Source organism: Drosophila nasuta, chromosome 3, assembly GCF_023558535.2.
Source record: "Drosophila nasuta strain 15112-1781.00 chromosome 3, ASM2355853v1, whole genome shotgun sequence".
NCBI classification, from domain to species: Eukaryota; Metazoa; Arthropoda; class Insecta; order Diptera; family Drosophilidae; genus Drosophila; species Drosophila nasuta.
In genome coordinates this window covers 51,999,398-52,027,058 of record NC_083457.1, presented here as the reverse complement: position 1 = coordinate 52,027,058, position 27,661 = coordinate 51,999,398, and the positions used below count along the sequence as shown (strand labels likewise).

The 27,661-nt window shown below is 40.9% G+C and overlaps 9 protein-coding genes and 3 non-coding genes across 17 annotated transcripts; 4 read left to right on the top strand and 8 right to left on the bottom strand.

Annotated features, from left to right (window-relative positions):
- Positions 1-282: 282 nt before the first annotated feature.
- Positions 283-7,161, bottom strand: LOC132794015 (splicing factor 3B subunit 3). Of its 3 annotated transcripts, none has more exons than XM_060804227.1 (11): positions 7,025-7,160; positions 6,476-6,744; positions 5,649-6,014; positions 4,924-5,398; positions 4,527-4,861; positions 3,494-3,801; positions 1,330-3,313; positions 1,081-1,137; positions 822-883; positions 588-638; positions 283-524 (listed from the first exon to the last, which is right to left on the bottom strand). In XM_060804227.1, exons 2-7 carry the CDS (start codon positions 6,699-6,701, stop codon positions 1,334-1,336), a joined length of 3,690 nt encoding a protein of 1,229 aa, XP_060660210.1. In that variant the 5' UTR covers positions 6,702-6,744; positions 7,025-7,160; the 3' UTR covers positions 283-524; positions 588-638; positions 822-883; positions 1,081-1,137; positions 1,330-1,333. The 3 variants fall into 3 exon arrangements, with proteins under 3 accessions (XP_060660210.1, XP_060660211.1, XP_060660212.1); XM_060804228.1 differs by having other exon boundaries at positions 1,334-3,313; XM_060804229.1 differs by lacking the exons at positions 283-524; positions 588-638; positions 822-883; positions 1,081-1,137; positions 1,330-3,313 and adding an exon at positions 4,067-4,203 and having other exon boundaries at positions 3,705-3,801; positions 7,025-7,161.
- On the bottom strand, positions 712-782 carry LOC132794602 (small nucleolar RNA Me28S-Cm788). Its single transcript, XR_009633273.1, has one exon. It is a non-coding gene; the product is annotated as a small nucleolar RNA Me28S-Cm788 (small nucleolar RNA).
- On the bottom strand, positions 959-1,042 carry LOC132794586 (small nucleolar RNA Me28S-Gm3113). The gene has a single exon (XR_009633258.1). It is a non-coding gene; the product is annotated as a small nucleolar RNA Me28S-Gm3113 (small nucleolar RNA).
- LOC132794587 (small nucleolar RNA Me28S-Gm3113) lies at positions 1,210-1,288 on the bottom strand. Its single transcript, XR_009633259.1, has one exon. It is a non-coding gene; the product is annotated as a small nucleolar RNA Me28S-Gm3113 (small nucleolar RNA).
- Positions 7,162-7,530: 369 nt separating the features above from the next.
- On the top strand, positions 7,531-9,005 carry LOC132794017 (UPF0415 protein C7orf25 homolog). Its single transcript, XM_060804232.1, has 4 exons — positions 7,531-7,831; positions 7,890-8,216; positions 8,271-8,822; positions 8,890-9,005. Exons 1-4 carry the CDS (start codon positions 7,679-7,681, stop codon positions 8,965-8,967), a joined length of 1,110 nt encoding a protein of 369 aa, XP_060660215.1. The 5' UTR covers positions 7,531-7,678; the 3' UTR covers positions 8,968-9,005.
- A 92-nt stretch (positions 9,006-9,097) lies between these two features.
- Positions 9,098-9,914, top strand: LOC132794021 (uncharacterized). The gene is made up of 2 exons (XM_060804237.1): positions 9,098-9,194; positions 9,266-9,914. The coding sequence occupies exons 1-2, from the start codon at positions 9,171-9,173 to the stop codon at positions 9,842-9,844; spliced, it is 603 nt and encodes a 200-aa protein (XP_060660220.1). The 5' UTR covers positions 9,098-9,170; the 3' UTR covers positions 9,845-9,914.
- LOC132794020 (protein DPCD) lies at positions 9,845-10,705 on the bottom strand. Its single transcript, XM_060804236.1, has one exon. The coding sequence runs from the start codon at positions 10,591-10,593 to the stop codon at positions 9,928-9,930; it is 666 nt and encodes a 221-aa protein (XP_060660219.1). The 5' UTR covers positions 10,594-10,705; the 3' UTR covers positions 9,845-9,927.
- A 102-nt stretch (positions 10,706-10,807) lies between these two features.
- On the top strand, positions 10,808-12,839 carry LOC132794018 (B-cell receptor-associated protein 31). Of its 3 annotated transcripts, none has more exons than XM_060804235.1 (3): positions 10,808-10,904; positions 11,006-11,606; positions 12,301-12,427. In XM_060804235.1, exons 2-3 carry the CDS (start codon positions 11,103-11,105, stop codon positions 12,349-12,351), a joined length of 555 nt encoding a protein of 184 aa, XP_060660218.1. In that variant the 5' UTR covers positions 10,808-10,904; positions 11,006-11,102; the 3' UTR covers positions 12,352-12,427. The 3 variants fall into 3 exon arrangements, with proteins under 3 accessions (XP_060660218.1, XP_060660216.1, XP_060660217.1); XM_060804233.1 differs by lacking the exon at positions 12,301-12,427 and adding an exon at positions 12,463-12,839 and having other exon boundaries at positions 10,814-10,904; XM_060804234.1 differs by lacking the exons at positions 10,808-10,904; positions 12,301-12,427 and adding an exon at positions 12,463-12,839 and having other exon boundaries at positions 10,994-11,606.
- A 304-nt stretch (positions 12,840-13,143) lies between these two features.
- Positions 13,144-14,562, bottom strand: LOC132794016 (bifunctional peptidase and arginyl-hydroxylase JMJD5). 2 transcript variants are annotated; one of them, XM_060804230.1, is made up of 2 exons: positions 14,216-14,562; positions 13,144-14,155 (listed from the first exon to the last, which is right to left on the bottom strand). In XM_060804230.1, the coding sequence occupies exons 1-2, from the start codon at positions 14,492-14,494 to the stop codon at positions 13,214-13,216; spliced, it is 1,221 nt and encodes a 406-aa protein (XP_060660213.1). In that variant the 5' UTR covers positions 14,495-14,562; the 3' UTR covers positions 13,144-13,213. The 2 variants fall into 2 exon arrangements, with proteins under 2 accessions (XP_060660213.1, XP_060660214.1); XM_060804231.1 differs by having other exon boundaries at positions 13,144-14,158; positions 14,216-14,301.
- Positions 14,563-14,800: 238 nt separating this feature from the next.
- LOC132791228 (THUMP domain-containing protein 1 homolog) lies at positions 14,801-15,980 on the top strand. The gene has a single exon (XM_060800069.1). It carries the CDS (start codon positions 14,889-14,891, stop codon positions 15,882-15,884), a length of 996 nt encoding a protein of 331 aa, XP_060656052.1. The 5' UTR covers positions 14,801-14,888; the 3' UTR covers positions 15,885-15,980.
- Positions 15,981-16,059: 79 nt separating this feature from the next.
- LOC132791229 (peroxisomal membrane protein PMP34) lies at positions 16,060-18,165 on the bottom strand. Its single transcript, XM_060800070.1, has 3 exons — positions 17,792-18,165; positions 17,624-17,684; positions 16,060-16,877 (listed from the first exon to the last, which is right to left on the bottom strand). Exons 1-3 carry the CDS (start codon positions 17,861-17,863, stop codon positions 16,060-16,062), a joined length of 951 nt encoding a protein of 316 aa, XP_060656053.1. The 5' UTR covers positions 17,864-18,165.
- Positions 18,166-18,316: 151 nt separating this feature from the next.
- On the bottom strand, positions 18,317-22,393 carry LOC132791541 (claspin). Its single transcript, XM_060800503.1, has 7 exons — positions 21,489-22,393; positions 21,175-21,428; positions 20,566-21,117; positions 19,269-20,510; positions 18,954-19,215; positions 18,575-18,895; positions 18,317-18,512 (listed from the first exon to the last, which is right to left on the bottom strand). Exons 1-7 carry the CDS (start codon positions 21,993-21,995, stop codon positions 18,393-18,395), a joined length of 3,258 nt encoding a protein of 1,085 aa, XP_060656486.1. The 5' UTR covers positions 21,996-22,393; the 3' UTR covers positions 18,317-18,392.
- Between the last annotated feature and the right edge of the window lie 5,268 nt (positions 22,394-27,661).

Below are 27,661 nucleotides of genomic sequence, written 5' to 3'. Positions count from 1 at the left end.
ATGCGAACCTGTGGCTGCGGCTGTGGCAATGGTCGTAATTTGCATAACTACTGTGTTTATAACTCTGTACATAACAAATTACAACAATTTGGTTTGCGCACATACCAGAGAGAAAAGTCGAGAATGCAAAGCAGTGCTTAGGCAAATATTCTGGTTGCCATAACGGTAACGAGACTCGCCACTAAACAAGGCCAATAACATGCCACAGCAATTTCCCACACACACACTCACATACACACCCGGTGTTGCATGTGTAACAAGCACAAGTCATTTAAAATGCACTTAGCTTATTTGTTCTTCTTCATTTATTGTGTATTTAAAATTGTTGCTTAGACTACATTGTGAGGGGGCGAGTGTGATGAGGGGAACACACAACACTCTATATTAAATAAGAGATGCTGCACAAATATTTGGAATTTGTGCAACCATTAAATCTAATATAAATAGGCAGTCATTTTAGTGGTTGTATATGTTGTGTATCAATGTGCAATCTACGGCTAAAGATTACCGATTACATATTTAAACTGCAAAGAGAGAGATTCTTATTAGTAAATACACACATTTAAATAATTGTTGTTCATATTTACCTAGTATGTAAAATATATTTAGAAATCCAAAAGCTCGCATCCAAAGTACAGCTGCAATAAAAATGGAAAGAAGTATTAGACTTTTTCAATTCAATCATTCGCAGTAAACATTTATTGCTTATTGATAAACTCAGTTGTAACTTTTCAATCAAATTATTTCATTAGTCTAACATATGTAAAAACATCATTGTGAATTGAATTTTTGGTTGTTAATTATACAAATAATTTTCTTACCTTTTGTGCTTTTAAGGACATCCACGTGAGAGATCCGCAGTACTTGGGTTTTATTACTGTAGCTGAAATGATTAAGATAACAAATATATTAATGATTGCCTTATGGATTACTATTAATAATCATTTGAATTTAATTGAATTATCAGCAAAAAAAACTTTACACTAATCAAGGCATTTCATAGGTGTCCCAAGGTAAAAACGTAGTTCATCACAGTAAGACAAAAAAAAAATGAATTTTTAGACTAATATTAAAACTTACCTTTTAAAATGAATAGAATTTTCGTTGCTGCTGCTTCGCTGCATATCCAAAGCAAAACTGCAAATTAAACAAAAATAAAACAAGATTAATCAAATTGTTTACTATTCTAAGAATAACAATATTCTTAAATTTTGTCAGTTATTTAAAATTTACACTAATCAAGGCATTTCATAGGTGTCCCAAGGTAATTGCTATATCATCAGAATATCTATATTTCCCACCCAAATAATCCGAACAACTTCTGCTTACCTACTTAGAATGCATAGCGTGTGCGAATGTCTTCCAGCTTCTTGCAGATCTGATTTGGCGTGCGGAACATGTCGCCGGCAATGCTCTTCTGCTTCACTGCATCAATGGATAAATACTGTTCGCACAAATCCCCGTCGAGAACATTCTTCACCGGATAGTAGGAGCTGCGGTAGCTGAGATGATCGCGGCCACACAACGGCGGATTCTCATTGCGCATATGCATCTCCAGGTGCTGGAAGAAGTCATAATCCTCGCGACTGGTGAACGGCACAAAGGCACCAACAGTTCCACTCAATGTCGAATAGATCAATGCCTCAGATCCGCCAGGAATGAGCGTGGCCTTCTGCAGTGACATGATTATCTCGCCCACATGGAACGAGCAAATATTCTCCGACTTTTGCGATGCTCCAGACAACAAGCCACGATCCCACAACGATTTGGTACCAGTTGGATCTTCGTCCACATCATCGGTCACCGAATGCGGCAGGCGTTGAATGCTCAGGTTGCCAAACTTGTCAGCTATAGCGATGGTATCGTAGTCTAGCAGCGTTGTGGCCGTCACCCAACGAGGATGCGTATCATCGGCAAATATGATGAGCTGATTCTCGGCACGACGATAGCGTATGAAGAACACAGATTCCTGCACATCAGACACATAAACACGATGACCCATGGCTTGAATGTTGACAATCTGGTAGGGAATGTGTTTGTTCTCGCACTTGCGCAGCATCTTCTTCTTGCCCAGATCGTAGATACGCAGCATGCGTCCACAGCCCGCCAACAAGCGACCCTGGAATCCACAGAGTGCGCCAGGTATCTCCTCAATCTCTGTGCGATGCAAAAACTCCAGACTTGTGCACGTCGGATCAATCTTGTAGATATCAATGCAGCCACCTTGTGATATGCGTGGATTCAACTGCAAATCCTTAGCGATTCCCACCGCCAAGTAATAGCGTCCATCGGCAGCAATGGAGAACTTCAGCAATGCCATCGACATGATTGCCTCGTTTTGAGTCAGCGGCACGCTGAACATTGTCTGGCCTTGCATGGCATCCAGGCAGCGAATCTGTGAGGCCCACAGACCCAGTCCAGCCTTGGGTGCAGAGAAAACATCCTCTGGCAGCACTTCATTGATAAAGGCATTCGCCATCTCTCTGGCCAGCTCTCGTTCCTCATCGCCAGCAGCACTACGCATTTCGTCCGCCATTTGTTCTTTGCGTGCATTCTTCGTATCTTCAGTGTACGCATTGTGATCCGTCTCGGCAATTAGCATGCGTCCCGTATCCGGATGTATGACAAAAGCACGCGGCGTGTACTGCAGCGGGAATGCCACCTGATTGAAGACAGCTCCAAGTTTCTCAAGTGCTAAGATACGCAGCGTATTCGTTGAAATGGCCACAATACCTTCACTACACTGCTCACTGGAGAAGCCCGAAGCGTACTCCAGTGTCTCGTAGGACAATGGCGTCAAATGGAAACGATTCTGATGATAGTACGACAGCCAAGTGCGGCTGGACATGGCCAGCACTGCCTCCGCTCCCTGCATCTTGATGCGGAACAGTTTCACCGGACGCGAGCCCAAGTAACGTGTACGTGTATCCGCCAAGTCTCCAGATACGGGATCCAAAACAGTTCGAAGCAAGACGCCATTGCTTAATCCAATATTCAGATAGATTGTGCCTTTATTGCTGCCACCACTGCGCTGAGGTGGCAAATCATCATCTGCTCCACCACCCGCTGTGGTGCTCTCTGTGTGACCCATCTCAACCAAGCACAAAGACTCGGCTGGCGAGGGCAAAGCCTGCATAGAGCAGGGCGAGAGGCAGTTGTTGGGATCCAGCGAGAGTATGCGCACAGTGTTATCAGCGAGGCCCACAGCCAAGAACCAGGAACGTTGCTCGCCATCAGGCACTGTTCCCAAAGCCATGCACATGATCTCGGCAGGCATTTCAGAGCGTTCTGTGTACTCGTTCAACTCGCCAGTCTGCAAAGTAGAACATTACGTTAGTAATTGACCAGACATGCATTGCATGATGGTAAAACAAGATTAAAGCTCAGCACTGCAGGACACAGAGTGTCTCAACATGATTGTTCTTTTTCGTGTTTTTGTCATCAGAGCAATAGAAAGTTGAGAATTGTGCTATCTAATTTTTGTTATGCTTACCGGATCCATTTCAAAGTAAACCAATTCCCGACCAGAGAGCGTGATGACAACCTGACGTTGATTGACGGCGCATTTGGTAATGGATTTCTTGCCCGGCGCCTTCCATTCATTCACACGTTTATCGGAACGGATGTGACGAATGCCATCGGGATAGACTTGAACCAAAGCATCGTCACCCAAGGCAGCGCAACACAATGTTGGCGTTGTGCCAAGGAAACCACTATCCGTTACTTCCTCAACGGTCTCACCAATGCTCAGAACCAGAGTGGCATTCACGAAGGAGACAATGATATAGGCATCAAACTCGTCTAAAAGTAGCAACACAACACAAAAGAGTTTTACATGAGTAAAGAGTAAAGAATCAACTTAATTCATAGGGCATTTGGAAGCGACATTGAATAATCAGTTTATCAAATTGTAATCAATGGAAAATTCAGCTGAAACACGGTTGATAAATAATCGCATCATGTTCAATGTCTGAAGAGAACTTAAATGTAAAGAGTAGTAGTATTTTGTAGTACACAATTTGTTGTAGTATCTGTTGGCTTAAAAGCTGCAATAATGTTGCCTTACCTATCGCTTCACAAAAGACAAATATAAATGATATAAGTATTATATATACGAGAGTCAATTGGATGACTCCGTTTTTATATCTGCTGTTCGAAAGTCACACACAACAAACAGTTGATAATACGTCTGTGTTTAAGCGCCTGAAATAAGAGAGAACTGGTGGTTGATAACTTGTGGCTTTTGGATCGTGTTTACATTTAGGCATACGAACTAGGATTGTTGATACATTAAAACTATATTTTCAATGTGCCAGATTCACCAGGAATCTCACGAGTTATTATATCAACAATACTACTATATATAGATTAATATAGCAAATATCATTCATTGTTTAGCTTGGGGTATCGTGTTCTGTATCATCAATGCACCAGTTGAATTATTAGAAATATTTCATTGCTAGCAAAACTTATTCTATAACTTAGCAGGTAAGTGTGAGCAAATAAAAAGCAATTCTTGGACTCACCATCAACACGTTTCTTGACAGTCCATACGGCATTTGGATTACCGGGCAGCTCAGAGACAGCCATCTCAGATACCTCGAGGCCATGACGCAGTACACGAAGTGTAGAGCGTGGACCACGACCACAGAGCACGTACAACTGTGGCGTGTCCTCATTGGCCAGATCAGCCACCTGGGAGGTAATAATGGGTGCAAACGAGGGCAACTCATCGACCAACACGAGGTTCTTCAATGCACGTGGAGCAAAGAAGAAAGTCTCGCCCTCCTCCAATGGCATCGCAGAGCTGAATTCGGGTTCATCATCGTCATCGCCCAGATGTGCAATTTGATACAGATAACTGTTGAGAAAAAGTATTATATTAGTAAAGGTTTAAGTAGGCAAAGCAGCTAGTAAACTTACTGGTTGCCAAATTCGCTGGCGACAAACAGAAAACCAGTCTTCAGCACACACATTGCCGTTGCTGGTGGCACAGTGTCAAAGTACTTGAGCTTGATCTCCGACACAACATCATCGTCGGTCTCCAGGGTGATTTTAAAGATATCGCCCTGCTCCGTTTGCAGCAGAAAGAAGTACATGCTCTTGGTGCGATGTGTTGCCGAACATATAAAGATCATGCCACGCTCCGGATCATCGAGATCGTTGCGACGACGCGGAATGGGACAACGAATATCATGCTGATCGCCCAGATTCTTATATGTCAGATAATTCTCAGAGCAAATGAGCACACCCGAAGGTCCGTCATTGCCTCCGGGCACAGAAACCAAGAAATTTGCGTGCTCTTCGAGTGGTTCAGAGTACTTGCGAACCACATGATTCAGGCCAAGATCCAATTCGTAAAATGTCAGTGTTTGTTGAGTGCGCTGAGCTGCTTCACCTGCAACAAATCAACAAATTCAACTTGATTAATAAACAAATTTATAAGTCATTAAATAACATTTAGTATTTTGAAATAGAATGTGGGCCACAAATCAGTGAAGTGTTGCTAGGCAATTACAGCAACACCAATGGTTCAGTGGTCGCATTTATCTAGCGCTCTCTAGAAGCAGTATCCTGCTGTATACACCACAGTCACTGAGAATTATCACGCAAAAAGCATGTAGAATAGTTAAGTGATCTTGTCTTACCTGATGGATCTAAATCTGCTTCTTCGTAGTCGATTTCCAGACAAGCAAACATTGGATTATCAAAGCCAACATCGACACCAACCATGTGATAAGTCAGTGTGTTCGACTTGTGAGCTTCCAATGGCGACGAGATGGTCAAACGTGCCTGTGTATCACGGTTCATGATGTAGGCCAACTTTTGCTTTTCCACAGCACCAATCATCACGGCACGACCTTTTGGATCGATGGCAAAGTATTGACCAGGGACAATGCGACGACAGCCGGACTTGCCAAAGGTCTCCTGATGCACTTTTTCAAGCGCATTCTTGCTGGGAATGTATTCCAGAATGACAATGCGACCAGAGTCTGAACCAACAACAATGTAATCTACGGAAAATTAGAATTTTAAAGGAAATTAATTATAGGTTATAGATAGAAATCTTATTATAGGTTATGGGTAAAGATCTTGTAGGCTGTAGGCAAATTTCTTTAATGGATACTAAAAAAAAATTGACGAGAATTATTCTAACGTAATATCATCGGTATAAGTTCAACTTCAACTTTAATTTATTACATTATTAATATACCATTGAATAATTACTTATAATGGATCTCTGGTCGTAAGAATTCATTTTGAGGTTAGAATCGATTGTAACTCGAAGTTTCAGTTCGCCATACCATGTGGTTGTGGGTCATGGCAAATGCGACGCCAAGTTAAGATTATTATCGCACACAGACGCATTCAAATAGGTCAAACTGAGTACAGCCAGCAAAAGAGTTGTCTCAATTAGGTTTAGTGCGTAAAATCATATCTAATCTTATCTATAAGAATAATAAAAAGTACTAACCTTTTGTGCCACCCGTCAGACGAAAGGCCATCAGAGCACGAATGCAGCCAAAGATTTCTGTTGACATCAACGTGTGAACTTTGCCGGTATTGGGATCAGGGCGAAGCAACTCCAGCGACTTGCCACGTGACAGCAGCACTTCTTGCTGCTTGCCACCCGAAAAGTTGCCGTGCACCGCGTGCGTGACGCCGGTGCCCTTTTGTAGCGTCAAATTATACAAGTACATGTTGAAGCTGCCCGCTACTTCAAAGCCAACACATACAATTGCACTGTTGAAAAAAATGCAAGTTGAGGTTAGAAACGATCGAGAAATTCCACACATAAAAATTAAGTATTTTGGATAGATCTGTACTACTTTGGAAAACCAAGGCCACAGTAATGGTAAGTCGTGTCGCCTAACGATGCTTAGTAAGCAGCATTTAATTGTTAATTTAGCACGCTTCAAATGCGACCAAACAGCAGACATTTCTGCTTTTCTGGAGATACTTCGTGCAAAGTAAATAACTAAAATACTGTTGAATTCAGCTAGTATATGGCCAATATAATTACCTTTTACTAGTTTATTCAATGAATTGACACATTTTAAGAATGATGCGCTTGGATTAAACTTTTTCACTTTAAATCAACGGCATCACAAACAATGCGACCGCTTCGCTTGACCGGTGAAGAAAAAGTAGACGGAAAAAACGAGGGATGCCGTGGAGCAAAGGTGACAACAGAGTCACTGTGGTAACTATATCGAAATATGGTAACCCTAAATTAACGTCCGTATGCAAGCAGTGTGGCCAATTTTATCAATTATTTTCAAATCTAAACATATAAAAATCTTTGTAGAAAAATAACGAATATTAACTTGTAGTTTCAAACCAAAATAGAAAAATTTTTAATGTAATCAAGTGTAAAGTCTTAAAACTTGTAATTAAATTGAAATACAACATGCTTCCTTCACGGGACTTTCCTTTTCAAAATCTATTTTAAAATTTTTAAATTGTTTTCGACGCGAAACAACTTTTTTTGAAAATGTGATAGTGATGTCCCACATCATTATTGGAACTTTCGAGAATGAAACTAAAAACATCGATATTAGGGTCAAAATAAAAACAAATCGACATTATCGATAGTGACTCACTGTGCTCGCATCTCTAATACATATGTAAATAAAAAGTTTAAGTGCTTCACAAGAAAAGAGTTCAGCAGGTGGCAATGGAGATGGAGGAGAATCGACTTTATGACGATGCTAACGATAAAATTCGGCTGGGCAACGAATTAAAAAATGCGTTGGTCGAGTTCGAGGACATAGCTGGTGTTTCAAAAGTGCAACGAAAAATCCAACAGGAACTTAAGTTCTTGGAGAAGGTTTGTTGATTTCACCATAAAACAAAAGAGTGGCTTTAAGTATTCGTTTCATATGCAGGTTATACGTACAAAAACATTGAAGGAGAATCACATAACCAGCAGTAACTTTGTGAACTATGAGTTTCTCATTAAAACCTTGCGATTGCAACAGGGTGTCGTCGATATCAATTCAGTTTTTCCCCTCGAATCGCGTGACAATCCCCTGCGTGTTGACATTGTGGCCAACAATGGCTTAAAATGGATCAAGGTAATCGCACGCAACTCCAAGTCAATTGAAGATGCTGCCAAGGGCTGTGTTAGTTTTGGGGCACGCAGCGTACTCGATCAGGCTGCCGACTATTTGGAGGCCAGTGAACTACATTTTTGCATGTTTCAGCGCCCGAAGGTAACATAAATTAATAATTCATTTTAAAATCTTCATTAAGTCTGTCTTCCTCAGATTGTCTTTTACTTCTCTAACAAAATCGAAAGCTCTCTGCACGATGAACTCAAGGAAATGGGAGTGCAAACGGCCTCGCTAGAAGAACCCGATCAGGATGTCGATCAATATGCTACCATGTCAAATGAACTGAACTTGGATGTTACCACCATGCTGGCGTATTGTAGCGCTCTCTCAAATGGTCGCTGCAATTGGATCTTCAAGGAGCCACTTTTGACTGAACAAGCGGAAAAGGAACGAGAGCTTCCGGTTAAGCCAATACTTGACAAAATATTTGAGGGCAAACGTCTGGTCTGCTGTCAACTAGCTTATGATGCTTTTCAAAATATTTTGAAAGTCTTGGGCGGTCCCCATGAGCGAGAATTGGCTGCTGAGTTCATGAAACGCGTTTCAATCTTTCCGAATGTTGACACGATACCTGTTGAGTTCTCCAACATCAGATTCACTGCGAAAGTTAATGAAAGAAGTTTGAAAATATTCAGCTTTGGTATGGAACGTAAAATATTTACAGTAACTTCTAATAAGGCATTTGTGAGATCAGCCAAGATGCAGGTATGTTTTTAATTGGATGTAATTTGACTTTATTTCATTCACTATACGTATACGTTACATTTTGCAGGGTATCAACGTCCCCGTTTTTGTGCATGCATCACGAGCACTGACTGAGAGCAAAGAAGCTACTGCTAAGCCGCTATAAAAACAACTTTTTTGGGGTATTGTTAATATTTATTAAAAGAAATGTACACGTAAATAAAAGTATTTTTGCTTTTGAAAATGCTGCATCGATAACAATTATCGATAGCTGGGTAACTGCATTAAACGATTATCAGCTGACCGCCAGGGTTGCCATTCACCTGACGTACTGCGCAGGTAAACATAAACAGAACAAGAAGAGAAAACATGGACTGTGCACCGCTGAATTTGGTAAAGTGAAAAAATGAATAAATGCGTTTTGTTTTCAATTAAAAACGTGAACTGTGTGTGGTTATTTTCAGGCTCATTTCCATGAACGCCGCTCCGAGCGTTTCATCCGCCATCATCGCTACGAAGAGGCAATTAAAGCATTAGAAACTTCTTTGCTTTATCTTCAGGATGCATACAAAAATGTACAGCTGCCCAAATCGAAAGAGGTGCTGGACACATTAACACTGGACTTTCAGCGCAAGCTGCGACAAATTGAAATGCGCAAAACACAACATGGCCTAACGAAGATGAAGGATTTCGTGCAGCTCAAGGAAACAAGTCCCATGTTGCCACTGCGACCAGAACATGGCGTGGGATCGGCACAATCAGTGGCTAAGGCTATCGATAAGACCGTGCAGGACTTTGACGCCAAGTTCATTTCAACAGTGGAGCGTAAAGCAGCGATACCTGAACTTAAAGTAGACAACAAACTGACGAGCGATACACAGGCGGAGAGTCAAGAGCTCAACCTGCTGGAGCGCAGCACAGAGAATGACATGCCCTCATTGACACCCTTGGAGCTACCTTCGTTCGATTACACCTTGTTCACCAGCTCGTCAGCGCCATCGCTGGCCAGTTATATGGGCATGGCGGAAAGCTTTCAAAAGTAGTTAAGTGTACGTGATATTTATAATTAAAGAACAAACTAGATGACTAAATTAATAGACTTTATGTGCAGTATGACAATTGAGTTTTATTTGGCCAGTAAACCCTTCAGCAGATCATCCATATCAGTCTCAGTTTCCACATTCTTGAGCAGCAACAAAACCTGGGCTTCCATCTCGCACAAAATGTCCGGCTTCTGATAGGTGATGATCAGAGTATTGAACTGGTGATGTGTGCTTATATTCGCCTGTATCGGTGGCATGCCACAGCGATCCAGATCAGGTACAGGAATCACCTTGTAGTACTTCTTGTTACTGGTGCGCACCACAATTGCATGTAAATCCGGCTCGGCCGAGACATTGTAAACATTAAGTGGATATGGTAGATTTCGTATGCGCCACTCGATGTTCTTCTTGGTCACTCGTTTGGTTAGCAACGGCGCCGAGTTGCTCTCACGCACTGTGAACTCGCCACCCGACACATTGTCTGCATCGCCTCCACCGCCTCTTGAATTATTACCATTCCAGTTGATTTGCCGCGGCTCCTCACCCAGCTCGAGTTCCCACTCCGGCTCACCCATGAGTTGCTTGGACTTGCGCCACGCTCGACGCTGCACAATGCCCGTGTCCATGTTGTATTCTTCGGCCATTTGACGACCATCGGGGAACTTGTAATGCACTTTACGCAGCTTGCCACTGAGCATTGAGTTCTTCTCAGCGGACTGCAAATAGTCCAACCAATTTTGATACGACATTGTTAATAAATATGTAGACTGTGCTTGTTACACAAACTGAAACTGAAACTCTAACTGAATTTGATCAATGGCGCAAAAAGCACATTTCGTTTGCCTTGACAACCAAAACAACCAGGGTTGTTGTCAGTCAGCTGTTTTGAGGCATTTGTTTACAAGCTCGTTTGGACAGCGCTGCCAACTCGTAGCGAATAGCGGTGTCACAAAACGACTAAGTTGACGTGGCCGGCCGGAGTGTAGTGAGCGACGCATAAAAAAATTTCATCATTTGCAAGCAGCGCAGCTGTATATTTTAATTGGTGTTGCTATTTAAAGTAAGCCAAATCACGGTACATAAGTTTATAAATAGCTGCACAGCCCAACAAACTCGACGTGTATATAGTAAATTCTTAGTATTATTCCAAATTCTTTACAGCGCACCAGACGCAAAAAACGAAACGAAAAAAAAAACGACAGAAGAGAAACTTTAAGTTTTGTGTGTTTTTATTGTGGAGAAAAAAGTTGAGCAAAAAATGAGTCTTGTGTGGACTTTGGTCGCCACCTTTCTGTACGCAGAAATTATAGTGGTTTTGCTGCTGGTGCTACCAGTGGCCAGCCCCTACAAATGGAACCGCCTCTTCAAGTCCAAATTTCTGGCCATGTTGGCACAGCAGGCGCACATATATTTCTTTGTCGTCATGTTTGTGCTCGTTCTCTTCCTATTGGAGGCCATTCGTGAGATGCGCAAGTATTCCAACCACGAGGGCACAGGCGAAGTCCATTTGAACGTGGAGATGCAGCACAGCATGCGTTTGTTCCGCGCTCAGCGAAACTTTTACATTTCCGGCTTCTCCATCTTCCTCGTATTGGTGATCCGTCGATTGGTGGCCTTGATCTCCGCCCAGGCGAATCTCTTGGCCCAGAGCGAGGCCTCCATGAAGCAGGCCCAGAGTGCCACGGCCGCAGCACGTTCCCTGATGGACGACAAGAAGACCGACAAGGCCAAGGAGGCAACCGAAGACAACACACTCAATGAGGTAAGTGGAGAGAGAGTTATTTCAAATTCATATATTTTGCGTAGCGAGTTGTGGTTGCACTACGTCCTCCTCCTTCTCCAGCGCAGGCATGTTTAAAGAGCTTTACAAACAAACCAAGCAAGCCTAACACTTAGAGATCGATCGTTAGCTACTACCAAGCTGTACAAAAAGGCAAATTGTTATGATATTATTAGATCGGGGATCGTTATCATTACCTTGGTAATGATTATATTTGCGTTATCAATGTGTTTTCTTAACGAAATTTTATTTAATTTGTGCCTAATAGTGATTGTTTTTGAAAGAAAGAAAGAACATTCATTCTTTATGAGTCATAAAAAGTTATTTTTACTTTGAATAATGTTAACTTATTTCAAATTAAACAATTTCGTAGTACTTAACTGGTAATGTTTATATTTTGAAAGCATAAAATGCTAAATTGATAAATATTTATGCTTTTCAATATATTGTTTGCATTCTGAAATTCATTGAGTAATCAATGCTGATGATGAGAAACCTTAAAGCACAAACAGTGAATTCATACTTTTTGATTTTAAAACACAAATATAATCGTTATTATCGATCCCTGATTGATGTTTCACATATCTCACCCACATGGCAAGTGTTGGGCCATAGAAAACTTAGATAAAAACAAATCTCGAGAATAAATCAATCTATCGTAAAACTCTTTAAACAGTTGTCTCGCCTGCGGAAGCGTGTGCAAGGACTCACCGCCAGAGTATCCTAACACACTCGAACACACACTCACATTCCCAAACAAAAACAATTCACAAATACACACACGATAAGACACAAAATACGACTTGCTCCCAAGCTCAAGCTGTCATCCGTTTTACAGCTCAACAAGCTGCGTGAACGCGTCCAGGAGCTGACCTCCGAGTTGAATCGCGAGAAGAAGGACAAGGAAGCCGTCAAGTCGCAGGCCGAGAGCATTAATCGTGAATACGATCGCCTCACCGAGGAGTACAGCAAACTGCAGAAGCAGATCACAATTGGCGCTGTGGGCACTAAGGATGATTAAACGAGGATCGGCGGAATGGAAAATTATTTAAAAATTATAAGACTTGAAAAAGAAACTTGGCGGTGGGGGCAAAAGGCAGCAATGCAAATCTATCTAGATTACAAACGATTATAACTTATCAATTGAACAACAAATAAGTAAAAAAAAGTGAACATAAGTACGCATACATTAAAGCAACTAATTCTCAGAGATAACATATATTTTTCATTGTTAATGTTCTCTCCACGCACCAAGTTGTATTTTATAGGGATGGCAACAAAAGAAAGAGTTATACGACTAACAAAAATCTGTAAAATCTTTATTAAATTGCCACTTGATTTATAAAATCTGCAATTAAATAGGTATTTATCCAAAATCACCACAAAACTCTAAATTTTTTAATTATTGTAATAAAATATATAATCGTTACAGTCCCTGGTAGTTTATAAATGTTTTACATTTGGTTTGCTCTTGACTACGCAACAAACAACTCGTTTAACTTATTGGTAAATGAAATACATGCAGATGATTCATGCTCAGAGTCCACATCATGTTCAAATGCTTATCGCTGACGTCACCCATGACCGACCTATTCAAACCAGAAACTCACTGAGAAACTGGGAGTGTTGGATCGCACGTAATGCCACCACTTGGGTGGCAAATACAAACAGTCGCCGGGCTGCAAAATCAGCTCATAAAAGCGCACGCTGCTAAGCAGTGGAAAACGTTCGAAGTCCAGATTAGCTGCATCGATTTGCGAAGTGTTTCCCAGGAATTCGCTTTCGTGTGCATAGAGATTCGCTGTGTCCGCTGGAGATGCTAGAATAATCCGCTTAGAGCCAAAAACTTGGCATAACAAATTGTGTTTGGGATCCGTGTGCATGGGTGAGACAGTGTCCTTGGGTCCCAGCCATGCTTTGATGTCCACCGGAGTCGTAGTCTCTGTGTTAACGCTGCAGTAATCGGGCACACAAATATCGGACTTCAATGCTGGAATTTGGGCAAAGAGCTCGTGTTGCGCAAGATACTCGACTTCCACGTCTTTGGTATGATTGGTATCGCTAAATTGCCTGTACAGGAAATCGCGTATCTTTACTAGCTGTTGCGACCACTCATCGCTGGCATAATTCGAGCCAATCTCGATGGGCACAGTGCGATTGCCTGCCACCTTAAGCAGATAATTCAAATCGCGCCATTTGCTTAAAGCGGGCCAATGATTCAACGTATTGAGGAGCAGTGTTGGCTGCAGTGCGTCATAGCAACACTCACGAAATTCTCTTAGACTTGGAGCATCCAGTTGGGGTATATCACAACGGCAAGCAACGCGCTGCACTTCCCCTAAAATTGGCAATGGCTTGGGATTATTCTTGTTTCTCTCAACATCGTCTAAATATTTCATCAGCGCAGCTTGCAATTCATTGGACTGCCCATAGAGGTTATCCGTGCAGCCCAGCAACAGAGCTTCATCCAGTATGCCGCTGCATCGCTCACGTTGCTCCACGCCTGAGTTATCCAAGAGCAGCAAGAAAATCTACTAAGAGTATTTCAACAAATGTGAAGCATTTGTTTATAAAAGATTCACTTCTATTACCTTATAGTAGCAGGCAAGTGCATATATCTGACGTGTTATCAGCGGCACTTGGCTGAAGTGCCCACTATGTATGCGTTCCCAGCTCTTGTCCACTAAAGCCTCTACTAGATATCCAAGTTCCTCGCGATCTTCGTTCGCCTGCAATTGCTCAAAGTGTTTTGCAGCTCTTTTAAGTATGTAACGTGCCTCAACTTGAGGTGGCTGCAGAACATGTTCAATGTCTGCAAATTGCGGCAATAATTTTGCTAGTTCCACTAAAGTCGAGTCGTTTGTAAGCATTACAAACCAAAACAATTCAACAACCGGCGTTGAGTGTGTTTAAATCGCAAACAGCTGATCGAAATGTGACCTGAAACGTTTATTTAAAAATTGAGCTTGCGGTCACACTGAAGCGTTGATATTAAAGAAAATAGATATCTGATATCAAAAGCAGTTTTTATAAAAGAACACCAACTCGAATTAGCTTAACTTAACTTATTTTATAATATCTTTATAGTAATAGCAATTTAATTATTAAGAAATATCTGTATGCTAATTGTTGTTGTTTGCCATAAGAAATCGATTTTTTGTTATGCAAAATTATCGATATCGATATAGCTGTTGCTCCTCTCCAACCACGCCGGCTGTTTAATAAAAATAAACAACTTGACTACGACAGACGTTTTCTCTTTTAATGGAACCAAACAATAAAAAAGCCAAGATGGTCAACAATAAATTCAAGCAAAACAAAAAGAAGTACTACCAAAAGGCCAAGAAGCACGTGCTGCAGGTGGGACAGCGCGGTTTTCTTGTCACCTGCAACATGAATGAGAAAGCATGTGTTCGCGAGTGCTACAATTTGCTCAACGTCTATGCGGATCAATTGTACGGAACTGTGGCGGAAGAGATATCGAAGGAGGGGGATTTTGACTCTGATAGTGATGATCTGGATGCGGCAGTCGCCAAGTGCAAAGAGGAATTCTCGGAGCGCAGAGTGCGCTTCCAAAACGTGGACACGGGCACCACAAACTGTTTGTTTATAAAAACCAGACTGGCCGATCCCGTTGGACTGGGCAAGCACATAGTGGAGGACATCACCAAGACGGGCAAAGCAATGTCACGCTTCATCATGCGCCTGGTGCCCATTGAAGCTGTTTGCCGCGCCAATATGCCGGACATCATTAATGCAGCAGGGTTGCTGTTTGACAAACACTTTCTGAAGGAGCCGACCACATATGGTATAATATTCAATCATCGCTACAATCAACAAATCAAACGGGATCACATTATAAAAGAGTTAGCGGATCTGGTTAACTCCAAGAATGTCGGCAACAAAGTGGATCTACACCATGCCAAGAAGTCTATCATTGTGGAAGTGCTGCGCGGTTGGTGCTTGCTCAGCGTCATTGAGAACTACCTAGACAGGAAGAAGTACAATTTGGCAGAGCTGACGTGCCCCACACAGCCGAAGACGAATGGTAATGGAGATGGAAAGGCAGCTGAAGCTGTTGGTGAGAAGTCAAAGGAAGCAGCAGCTGAGGAATCTACCCAGGTGGCAGATGAGACCATTGATCAGAAGTCTCCCAAGGAAGCAGCAACTACGGAGGCTGTTGAGGAGGCAGCTGAAGCTGATATACAGAATAATTCTGTTGATGACACTACAAACGATGTTTCCGCTGACAACGAATAAAGATCTACTACAAATTTTGTTTAATTTATGTTTTCTTATTCCAACATTGTTGCGCTTAATTGGCTAGCTTTGGAGTGTGATGTTTGTAATCTAAACGATTTCCTACCCATTCTCTTTGCCATGTCATATCTTTGCATTACAACTAAAAGTTTGCTATTGACTAGACCCTCGTCTCTCAAGCGCCGCGCTTTAGCAGCAGCTTCACTGTACCCGCAATCTTCTCGTAGGCCATAAACATCAACGCCGCGGTCAAGACAGTCTGCAGGATCTTCGCCTCTAATCCACGGAAGAGTCCAGCGATGCCTTGGTGCTGCAATATGCTCACCATCAGCTCCAGCATGCTGGGCGTCTTGCTCTTGCCCGCCTGCTGTGAAGTCGAGGGTGTATTTGTTGAATCGTTGGTGCGATGACGTTGCTTCGTCTGCACCAGCTGCAGTGGATAAGTCAACACGGTGGCAAATGCTTTGGCAATGGCACCAATGACAAAGAAGCCCAAGCTGCCAATTTCACCGCCTGTGAATGTCATTATATTCCTCTTCAGCAGCTCATACATCATGAACTGCAAAGCCGGGTTCGAGACGAGCATCAGCGATGGAATTGTGCCTGCCCAAAGACCGGCAATGCCTTCGGTTTTGGCCACATACTTGAGGCCTTGCAGCAGATTCTTGTAGTGCTTGTTCACCTCATCCGAAGTGCCTGCGACATTGCGCATGCGCAGCCGCGTGTTGACCACCCAAAAGGGTGTGGTGGTGAACACATTGATGATGCCCGCAATGCTACCTAGCAGCAGATCCTTTAAAGCGCTCTGTTGTCCTTTGACGCCATTCGATGCGACTAGCTTGAGGGCATGGAATGTGTAGAAATAGACGAAATTCGAGATGCACAAGCTCTGGAGCACTGGACCAAGTCCGCGATACAATGATTGAAATCCTTCGCCCAGCACAATCTCCTTTATAACTTGTCGTGTGCTGCGCACTTCGCCGCTCTCCTCCACTGCAAAGTAAAGCAAATAAATAGATTATTATTGACAAGAAAGTTTAGTACTACAGATGAGTGTGTTCGACTGTGAAATACCCGTTACCCATATTGATCAGTTGTGAAGCCAAGTATATATTCATAATATAGACATACGTTAAGATAATACCAAATACCAAATAAATTGCTATATAGTTGTTATATATATTTTATATTTATATGGACTAAACAACAAAACTATGTCTAATTTGTGCTCCAGCTAATTGTTTTTATTTTTGTATTTTTTTAATTTTTTGTGACCGGTTTTACTGTATGTATTATTAACTATAAACTAGAACTGCGAGCAATAATAACAAGTCTTATCGGAAATGAAAGTATTGGCAAAAATAAACAGAAACTATTTATAAATTATATCCACACACATACCTAGATTATTAGTATTATGTTTCTATATCTTAACTGTATATTCTAGCCATATATCTTATATTTTTTGAGACCTAAGATAGCCAGACAGACGAGCTAAGTCATTGCCTTGATTAGGATTAAGTCTGGAGATGATTTTTTCTGTTTTTCCCATTGCCACTACGTCATGTTACCCTTCTACTCCTTGAGAAGCGCGTGCAACGAATGGATTATCAAATTATATCAAATTAAAAACGCAGCTGCTTGGAATTTGAACTGCGTTTATCAACTCGCCATGCTTATCGTTTGATTGGTTATTATGAGCAATTTTGATGGGCTTGTGAATATTATGTTTTGCTTACATTGTAAACGTGATCGTACTGTATCCAGGGGGTAGAATGTGCTCATCGCTATGCAGCCGCCCTGTGTGTGCATGTTTGTGTTTGTGTGTTAATGGAAATCATAAATATTTAATTAGCAAGGTTAATCTTTTGGAATTTGAACTCTAAACCTTAAAAAAGTGAACTCACCGCTGCTCCAGAGACGGCATGCACCCAGTTTTGATAGCTGAACACTTGGCTAAGTTTCGATTGAGCCACCATGTTGTGTGTGTGTGTGTTAATTATTTAATTAAATGGACACGTCCAGTGGCGTCTCTGACCAGCTTCAGACTGATTCGATTCTATTAGCTGCCGGCTAAACGAAAAATTCTCGATTCTCGCCAGATTAGATTAACTCTCAGTCGACTCCTGCAGTGAGTTATTCTTGGCGTCGCGTTAATCGCGAATTTGTTGATTTTTCACTTACTAATAAATAAACTACAAGAGTTTTGCATTAAAGAAAAAAGAACTAACGTTAATGCTTCTCCAAATTATTGTTTTGCTGCTGAAGTGAGAGCGACACAGTGTTGGTAAACGGCTGTTGGGGTTGTTCTTCATTATGAGCCTCAATTACAGTGTTGCAAAAGACAAACATGGCGCCTGGTTTTTAAATTCAAAATGCAATTCGATTTACTTTAAAATCTATTACTGTTTATAAAAAGAAATTCAAATGTATAATTAAAACCGATTTATCTTACAATTGATTACAGCTAATTAGTGTTAAGATTAAATAAAATTACATTGCGCAAAATTAAAGCAACTGATCGATCAGACATTTCTCACGTCGCGGTTCCAACCTTGGCTTTTTCATGAAATTCACGCCCGTTTCACTGCTGCTGTTCAACAAATCGGCCGCTTTGCGTTTTTGATTCTATAATGTCAAAAATACAATTAATTGAAAAATAAATTCAATTGTAAAATATTCCCCATTACCTCATGTTCCTCCTCTGTGAGCGTGGCAAAGACAAAGTTCTTGGCCTTGGTCGATTTGACGGACACAGTTCCCGCTGTGCCGTCGACATCGCCAGCAGCGCCTTTCGTTAGTCCAGCCAACTTGGTTAGCGTTTCCTTGTCACGCACCAGAAATGAACCACGCACCGCTTGCTGCTTTTGATTCACGCTCTTCGAGATCAAAAATGGTGAACTTTTCTTCAACTCAACCGTCGTTTTCTTGGCTGTGATTATGTTGAACTTTCGCGCTGTATTGGTGTTACCAACAGCTGGTGACAGTGGTGAAGCGACGTTAGTTGCAGCCTGCAAAAAGAGTTTAGAGTGAGCACAAGCTGGTGACCAGGATTGTTGCTACATTTACCCCTTTGAGTCCCTTTTCCAGCAGCAGCTGCTCCCGCTCATAGCGAATCTTACGCCACAGATGCTCGTTCTCCTCATCGCCACTGCCCTCGTTGGGATCTGCTTCGCCTTCTGCATTGCGTGTATCATCCAAGCTGAAAGCCATGCCGTTCTCTGCATTCTTCCAACGGAACTGCCGCTGACGCACAGCGCCTTCTTCATCCTCGAAGAGCATGTCTTGAATCTTGCGAACCTCTCTTATATCCTGATCCAGCATTTTGCGACTACAAGTGAACAAAAATTAGCATAGGAAAGTCAAATATTTAACTCAACTTACGCATGAATCTGTCCCAGTTCGCTGTGCAGCTTCTCCTTGTCGAACTCATCTTCATCGCCCAACTCAATATCATAGTTGTCCAAGTTCTTCTCGTCCTCATCGGCTGATCCCCATTCAGATTCCGACAACTCGGCTTCCTTTTCCAAAAAGTTGGATGCGCGGAGTTTGCGATCTTTTTTCGTCATTTGCACCACAACTTCATTCTCCTCAGAGTCGTAGTCCACAAATGATTCAGGCACTTCTTCAACCTCTTCTGCTTCGCTTTCCAGCTGCTCTTCTGCAGCGGATTCCTCCTCGCTCTCTTCGTCGTCTGAGAAACCCAACGCCTTCTTCTTTTGCCTTTTCTTGGTCAGCTTTTTCTGTCGTGGTTTTTCCTCTTTCTGCTGCTCAGCAGCTTCCTCTTCACTGGACACAATCTTATTGGTTGTGGGTTCAGGCGAAGCTGGTTTTTGAGTTTCAAAGTTGCCAGAGCAGAGAGCTTCCAGTTCATCGGATGCTTGACTGCTTTCGGCAGCTTGTGTGATGGGAATTTGACTGATGAGCGCTGATGAAGTTGTCGGCGCCACCGATGACATTTCAGACTGCGTAAATCTGCCCGAGCACAGACCAAGCAGCTCGTTCTCCTCGTCGCTAGCTGTGCGTTCAACCTCCGTATCGAACAGTTTCTGAGCGGACAATTGCAGCTGAGTTGCTGTAAGGGGAACTGTCTTATTCAGCTTGGGTGTCTGCAACAAATCATCATCGGAATTGTCGTCCTGGAATGCGCGTATAATTCGATTCTTTCGTTTGCCCTGGGTTTGGGTTTCTTCAGTCTCGCTTTCTTCTTCGTCTTCGCTGCTACTCGATGCCTCCTCTTCATTTGCTTCTGCTTCTGGCTCGGCGTCTGCTTCCTGCTCTGCATCATCAACTGCCTCATCCTCTTCTACGTTTACATCTCCATCTTCTTCGATTATTTCCTCATCATCATTGATAACCACTTGGCTCTTTGCGGGCTTCTCATCTGGCTCATATTCTTCATCTTCATCCACCTCCATTTCATCGTCTTCCTCTGCTTGTTGCATTTCTTCGGCCTGCTTCTTGCGCATATCTTCCATTCGCTTCTTGTTGATTAAGGACTTCAGATGCTCCTGCATTTTCTGATACGCTGCGCCAGGCTTTTGCTCCTTGTTCACCGGCTCCTCTTCGTGCAGATGTATGCTCACCTTCGACAGCTCCAATTTGCCGTGCGTTGTGGACAAAATGCTGCAAGGGAATTAGTTTATATTAAGGGAATATCCTGAGCTATGAAATAACTCACTTGACTGTCTCTGTGGTCTTGTGTTTCTTGGCTTCACGCGTCTTCATCAGCCGCAGCAACAAGTCATCCACTCCGGTGGGTTTCTTGGCAAACATGTCGCCAGTTTCCAGATCGATGACCATATTTGGATCACCTTTCAGCGACGGACTTACATCGCTGCTCTTCTCGTCGCGCAACCTTCGAATTGCTTCACTTATGCGAGGCGTTGAAGGTTTTGAAGGCGGCGTTATGTTCAAGGTGCTCAAGTCCAGTTTGGGCAGTTCCACCACCTCAGTAACGAGCTGCACTTTAGTGGGTGAAATGGCCTCTGCAATGGGCTCTGATTCCATCGCATTTTCTGCATCAACATCAACGGAGATGGCTTCAATCTCAGACTCTGTAATAGCTGAAGACGCTTCTACTTCAGACTCCACCGCTGTTGTTGTTTGCTCTTCCTCAACTGGCTTATCTTGCAGTGCCTTGGGTTCACTTTCATCTTTCTCATCGTCTTCAGGCTCTGACTCTGATTTGAAGAACTCTGTTGCCTCCTTGGCGCGCTCCTCCATCAGCTTGCTGTTTACAAATTTAACATTAATTTCGTCTATTTAGTTACCTAGCTTCTTTACTTACGCATAAGCTTGCAGCTCTTCGCTGTTCATGCGCAGCGCCAGCGATCTGCGTGGCTCCTTCTGCTTGGAGGGCATCGGACTTCCACCTGCCAAGGCCACAGCCAGCGGCTTGTTGATGGTGCGTCGACTAAGGAACTCCTTCAGCGTGCGTGGCTTTGGTTGATGGTAAGGCACACTAATGTGAGCTTCGCGATGCAGTCGCTGCTGCTCGCTTTGAATGGCCTGCATCTCGTCCAGCGCTTTCTTCGCAGATGCCTGCAAAAAAATTTAGAAATTGAAGTGGAACTTGTGAGCTTAACATGTTTTCTTACTCACTCGCATGGGCTTGGATTTTGTCTTTGTTTTGGGTGCTTTATTTTCCGCTTGTTGCTCCATTGGCTCCCCTGTCTCCTCTTCGGATTCAGAGTCCACTAAACCCTTCAGTTTACTTGGTTTCTCTCCATCATCGCTGGAGGAAGTGCCTTGCTCTTCATCACTGTCCATTCGCTGTTTCTTTTTGGACTTTTGCTTTTTAGTTGATGTACTGCTAAGTTCATCTTCCTCTGGATCAACTTGTGGCTCTTCCTCACTGTCTGTGTCGACAATCGCTGAAATCTTTTTCTTCGATTTGGGCTTAGGATCTTCCTCCTTTTCTTTTGACTTCTCTGATTGCTCCTCTTCGCTATCAGAGTCAATAATGGCAGATATCTTTTTTCTTGGACACACTGGTGCTCTCCTCATCTTGTACAGACTTCGTAGCTTGTAGCTCCTCTTCGCTGTCCGAATCAATAATTGCAGATATCTTCTTCTTGGACACTCGAGTAGTTTCCTGATCTTGTCCATCCTTTGTAGCCTGCTCCTCTTCGCTGTCGGAATCAATAATAGCAGATATCTTTTTCTTCTTGGATTTCGATTTTATATGCTCCTGCATTTTCTCCTCCTCCTCCTTCTCCATCTCTTCGTTATCCTCTCCCTGATTTTTGTTTGCTAGAGTCGCAGGCGTCTCATCTTCGCTGTCCGACATAATCAACGTATTGCCACCCAAAATATCTTCAACCGACACGTTTTTTTCGTCTTCATCGTCGATTTGCAGTTTCTCCATCGAGTCATTTTCTTGCTCGCCATTTTCCGCAGCCGTTGCATTTTCTGCAACTGCTTCGCTCATGTTTTTTTCGGGTCAACAATAATTCGGTTGAAAATAAAACAATTCTGCAGTTGAACACGCACACAAACATAAACCTTGCTGCGCAATTTGGCGCGAAAGGCGAACAGCTGACGGAATTACATTCAGTTGGCAGCACTGAAAAATGATCAATTCACAACGAGTTGGCAAACAAAATGTCAGCGTTGCTGGTTTGTGTCTCAGCTAATGCAGCACAGCTCAGTACCGTAAGCGGTGCAATATACACTGTTTGGTATAAAAATACTGTTTTCTTGCTTTCAATTGCATTCTGTAACGGAAATTTGAACTGCTCGGAAAGAATGTTAAATATTACAGGTTTTTAATAGAATGTTTTGAACTTAATCAAATTAATAATGAATAATTGAAGAATAGATAATTCCCAACAATTATATTTGGCAGCAAATAAATCAATATTTAAAAACTTTGAAAACAATCTTTAGACGGATGACGCCATTTATGTTTCTCCCCCACTTTCAAATTGATTGTTGGCTATTTAACATTAGGGTTAGTAACCGTCGTAAGCATAGGCAAGTACATTTGGTAAAACATTGCAACAATTGTAGAAAATTTCCATTAAGGTTTTCAAATGTAAACCTCATTAAACCTGCATACCATGAACAATTTCGAATTGATAGCTCCTCCAGTCAATTGAAGTCTGTCAGCATCAGCTTAATTTAGGCACTCAACAACAAAATGTACATACAAGCACAAAACAATCGACAATAATCACCCGTAACGCATTTGCATATATGCTGCAGACAGAGAGAGAGAGAGAGATAGAGAGAGAAGACTACGTTTAGTAAATATTTCACCTGTTCTGCTTGCTGTGTTGTTCAAGTTAGCGAATTGTTGCAGTTGGTTTGATTTGAGAGTTGACGATGCTTTCTCCGCATCTCTTTTCATTTCTCTTTCACAGTTGTTCAGCTAAAAGTTTTTTTCTTCTTGCTTAGGGTCATTAAGTAACCCCCGACCCTTACCCGAGTGCCGTGCTCTAATGACAGCCCTCTGCTCAACGAGGGCTCAGAGACCCCTCAACCAATATTTATCCATTTTGGGCATAAACGGCATTAAAATCTAATTAAAGCAAGCTGCATACAAAATGTGTGTAAACACCGTTTAATATCTGATATTTAATTAACAATATTTCCAAGATGAAAGCAAAAGCTGAAAACCGAAGCAGAAACCGAAACCAAAATCATTTTAATAGGTGTCAAATTCCATTTCACTTTAGGCCGCATTCTCGAATCGAAATACATAATCTCTATGCCTTGATTAATGCAGCTGCCAATAGTTTTTTTTTTTTTCTGTTTTTGGTTGCGCAACATTTGCGGACCATAAACTACGAATCCTACACAAAAAGCGACCCTAGAAAAAACCAATAGAAAGTGACAGTTTTTAAATATTGTTGTTATTCTCCATAGGCAGCATATTTAATCAATTTCTATAAATAAAGTTGACTTTGCAAATACGCTACAAATAAACTGGAGTGCGAAGTAGGTGAAGCAGATTAACTAAATTCGAGTAATATCTCTGCTTAACAGAAAAGAAAGTGAAATGGGAAGTGCTCTTGAAGACGCATAAGAAATATGGACTGAAATTAAGTGAAGCTTAGCAGATTAATAAATTTCTATAAATAAAGATGTTACAAAAAAAACAACAAGTGGAACTTGCTTTTTGGTCGAATTGCAAACACACTTTTGTTTTTTTTTGGTAATTCTGAGATCAATATCAGAGTCGGAGTTCATTAATATTTTCAATTAAATTTCCAAGTGTTTTATTATGCTAATTAAATGTTTATATGCTTTTACCGACTGACTCCCTCAACAGTGTTGAGTGAAGATCTGAAGAGGCAGCCCATCAAATCATCATCTTTGGCTTGCGCACCAATTAGCATATAAGATTTTTGTCGGCCGGGCGCACAATTTCTCTTTCATTTGCCAAAAAGGCAAACAGACAACAACAACAAAATATAGTATCAAAGAAGAAGAAAAAAAAAACTGTTAACTGTTGTCGGTTCGCGTATGCAGGTAGTTGATATTTCCAGGTAGTTGTTTCATCTTTTCTCAGATATCTGTAGCAGAGATTTTGCTTATGGCCACTTACGGTATTTTTCTGCGCCTTGTCTTCGCTGTTGCTGCTGCTGTTGTTCAGCTAATTTGCATACGCATGGATCTCGCATTTGGTCAACGAATGAAAGTGAAAATCGCGCCGACTGCTTTCGAGTCTAAAAAAACCTTCAGTTGGATAGATACACAATCATTTCAAATGTCTTTCAAAATGACTTAAATAAATACAACTAAATTTTGTTTGCGTCTTTTCTCGAAATTGGATTTCAATCAAAAAGCCAAACAAAGTGGCCTTTCTTTAGCAGACTTTTGGCAAACAGTTCAAAGAGCGAGCTTACGCAACTCTGCAGACATAAAAAAGGCTTTTTTTAGAGGAGAAGAAAAGGCTTTCAACAAGTTTTGTTTTATTTTTATACTGCAACTCTTTTGAGTTGTTCGGTTTAAGTGGAGCTGTGTTGAGTCTATATTTCACAATTAAATGCAAATTGCGAGCTCAACTGACGCTTGCATGCTGCAGTTGTGTCTCTCTTTGCCGGGTTCCTTGGACAACGAAGACACGCCCATTGCCGTCTGGTTTCGTTTGTCTGCCACTTTTGGCGCCTGATTGAGATTTTTGCCCCGTTTGCCGTTGTCGGTTGTCGTTGTCGTTGCTGATGCCGTTGTTTGGGGCGATTTGGCGAGTGAAAGTGATATATGGCTCATGACTCAGGCCAAGGCAACAACTACTCACACACACACACACACATCTGCACACACACACACACACTCTTAGAGACTATAGCACACCCCTTCATATGCATAAAACAATAATTAAGCCGCATTTTTATGCACAAGACAAAAGGGCACAGCAGCCAAAAAATCTTGTGTAGACTGAGAAATCAATTACGAATCATTTAACACTTTTGCAAACTCAAAAAAAATAAAACAAAACGAGAAGCGAAGAGAAACTTGTGAATAAACAGAATCAATTAACTACAATAGAAATGGAATTTGCATTCTCTGCTTCTACATGGTATTTATGTATAAGTTGTAGTATTTATAAGTTATTTATCTAAAAAGTTGAATGAATCATAAAAACAAAAGAAACATTTGTAGTTGAATTTGAATTTTGTTGGCAACGGTTTAACGAATATATTTATTTCATACGAATTAACATACATAGATGGAATTCACTTTAGCTTGTTGTATGTTACAATTAAACATATTCTTTGTTGAATTTCATTAATAAATAACAAGAGTAATAAGTAGTAGTAATAAAATAAAACTAAATGAATAGTTTACAAATTTATATATAGATGGAATTTTATGAATCTTTTTATATTTATGAATGAAACATGTTCTTACATGAATTTATTCGGGGAATTTGTTAGCAACAAATATGCTTTATCTTTTGTATATATATAAAAGAAACAATTTTTTGTTAAACTCAATTGCAGATTTGGTATGCAACAGGTCACTGAATATTTAAGTTCTGAGCATTAAATAGGCGTATACTCAATATTTATGCTTATTTATTAATGAACTGAATTACTTATCTACTTATAGACGAAATTTGCCTTAATCTTTTATATGTTGAAAATAAACATTTTCCTGGTTGAATTAAATTAAAGAATATTGTAGACAATGTCTGCAAAGCATTTATGTTCTAAGTATTAAATAGTCGTATACGCAATATGCATACTTTCAGTAATAAATAATATAAATATACATACTAACTGAAATATCTACTTAGAAATGGAATTTGCTTTATCTTTATGTTTTGATTTTATATTGAACTTAATTGAAGATTTTGTAGGCAATATCTTAATAAATATTGGTGTTCCTAGTATCTAAGGAGCGTATACGCAATATGTTTGTGTAATCTATACTTCGGCAATAATTAATATAAGTATAACAAATGTTAAACATGTAGATATAATTTCAGAACATGAATTGAGTAAATACAATCTTAAATATCAAACGAATTTAATAAAATAATATAAATACTTAAATGGTAAATATATTATTAGATATGCATGTTCTCTCACTTTTTATGCAACTTTATAAATCGCAAAGGGAAACTTGAAAGATCGTGCGCGTTGTCACTCACACTTTACTAGTGTGCTCTAGTAAAAACCGTTGCATCTTTTGTGTGCAACAATTATACTTATAAAGTAATCATAGACAGCGTTGATCACTGATCAAGGTTCATTGTCTATAAAGCGTATTCATACTGCGACTCAAACTCATATTGTAATTAAGGGCCGACGACAGTAACGGAAAAACTGACAAAAGAAATGGAAAGTGAACTCAGCTGAAGACTGAATACTGAAGACTGAAGAAGACCGAAGACTGAGAGCTCGCCCATCGCTTCCATTGAGCACGTTGACCGAACTCGGGATCGGACTTGCATAATGATTGACATTCGTCGAGTTCATTTGAGTCGCGTCGCGTTGCGTCGAGTTGAGGGGCGGAAGGCGGGGCGGGGCGGGGCGTTCGCTCTTTGCGTTGACAATAAGTCACATTATTTTTTGTTAATAAACAATAAGCGTCGAAGCTTCAAAGTCCCCAAGCACAGTTATAATCGTAACTGCAATTGCCATAAACAAAATTGTGCAAAACTTTGTCATATAACTGGTTTTTTTGTTCACAAAAATAACAAAACAAAACAACTGAAATGAAATGAAACGAAACGAAAACGAAGAAAACTGAATGAATAAAAGTTTTTTCGACTGCTTTTCACCATTTTTCCATCGAATCGCAGCTACTGTCTACTGTCAAAATTATGTGTGAAAAGTGGGTTAATTTCGCGGTGTACTCTCAGCATTTTTTGTTGTCGATCTCGATCGTTTATCAAAACGGAGCCAGACACGAAATGCAGATGATGCTTTATTGATTGCAATCAGCTTGTTAGCGTATTATCTCATAACAGTTGTCGACTTTTAAATGTAAACTGCTCTTCGATCGAAGACTGGCATTAAAGCTTGTTTGATGTTGATTTTCATTTTAGAAAATATCATTAGAGTTTATGTAATCGAGCAATAAAATCATAAATTATATTATATTTTACACAACTCTTAAATATATTTAAGATGAGGAGTTTCTTATACAATATTTAAAAATATTTAAGTTTAAAAGTTTTGTGTTCAATGTATCACAGTTTAAGTAAAAGCTTAAAATAATATCAATTTATCAAATACAACAAAAATAATATTCCAACTCATTACAAGTTATATCTTTTTTTAGAATATTTTCTTATGATTCCTATTTACCTTTAGTAA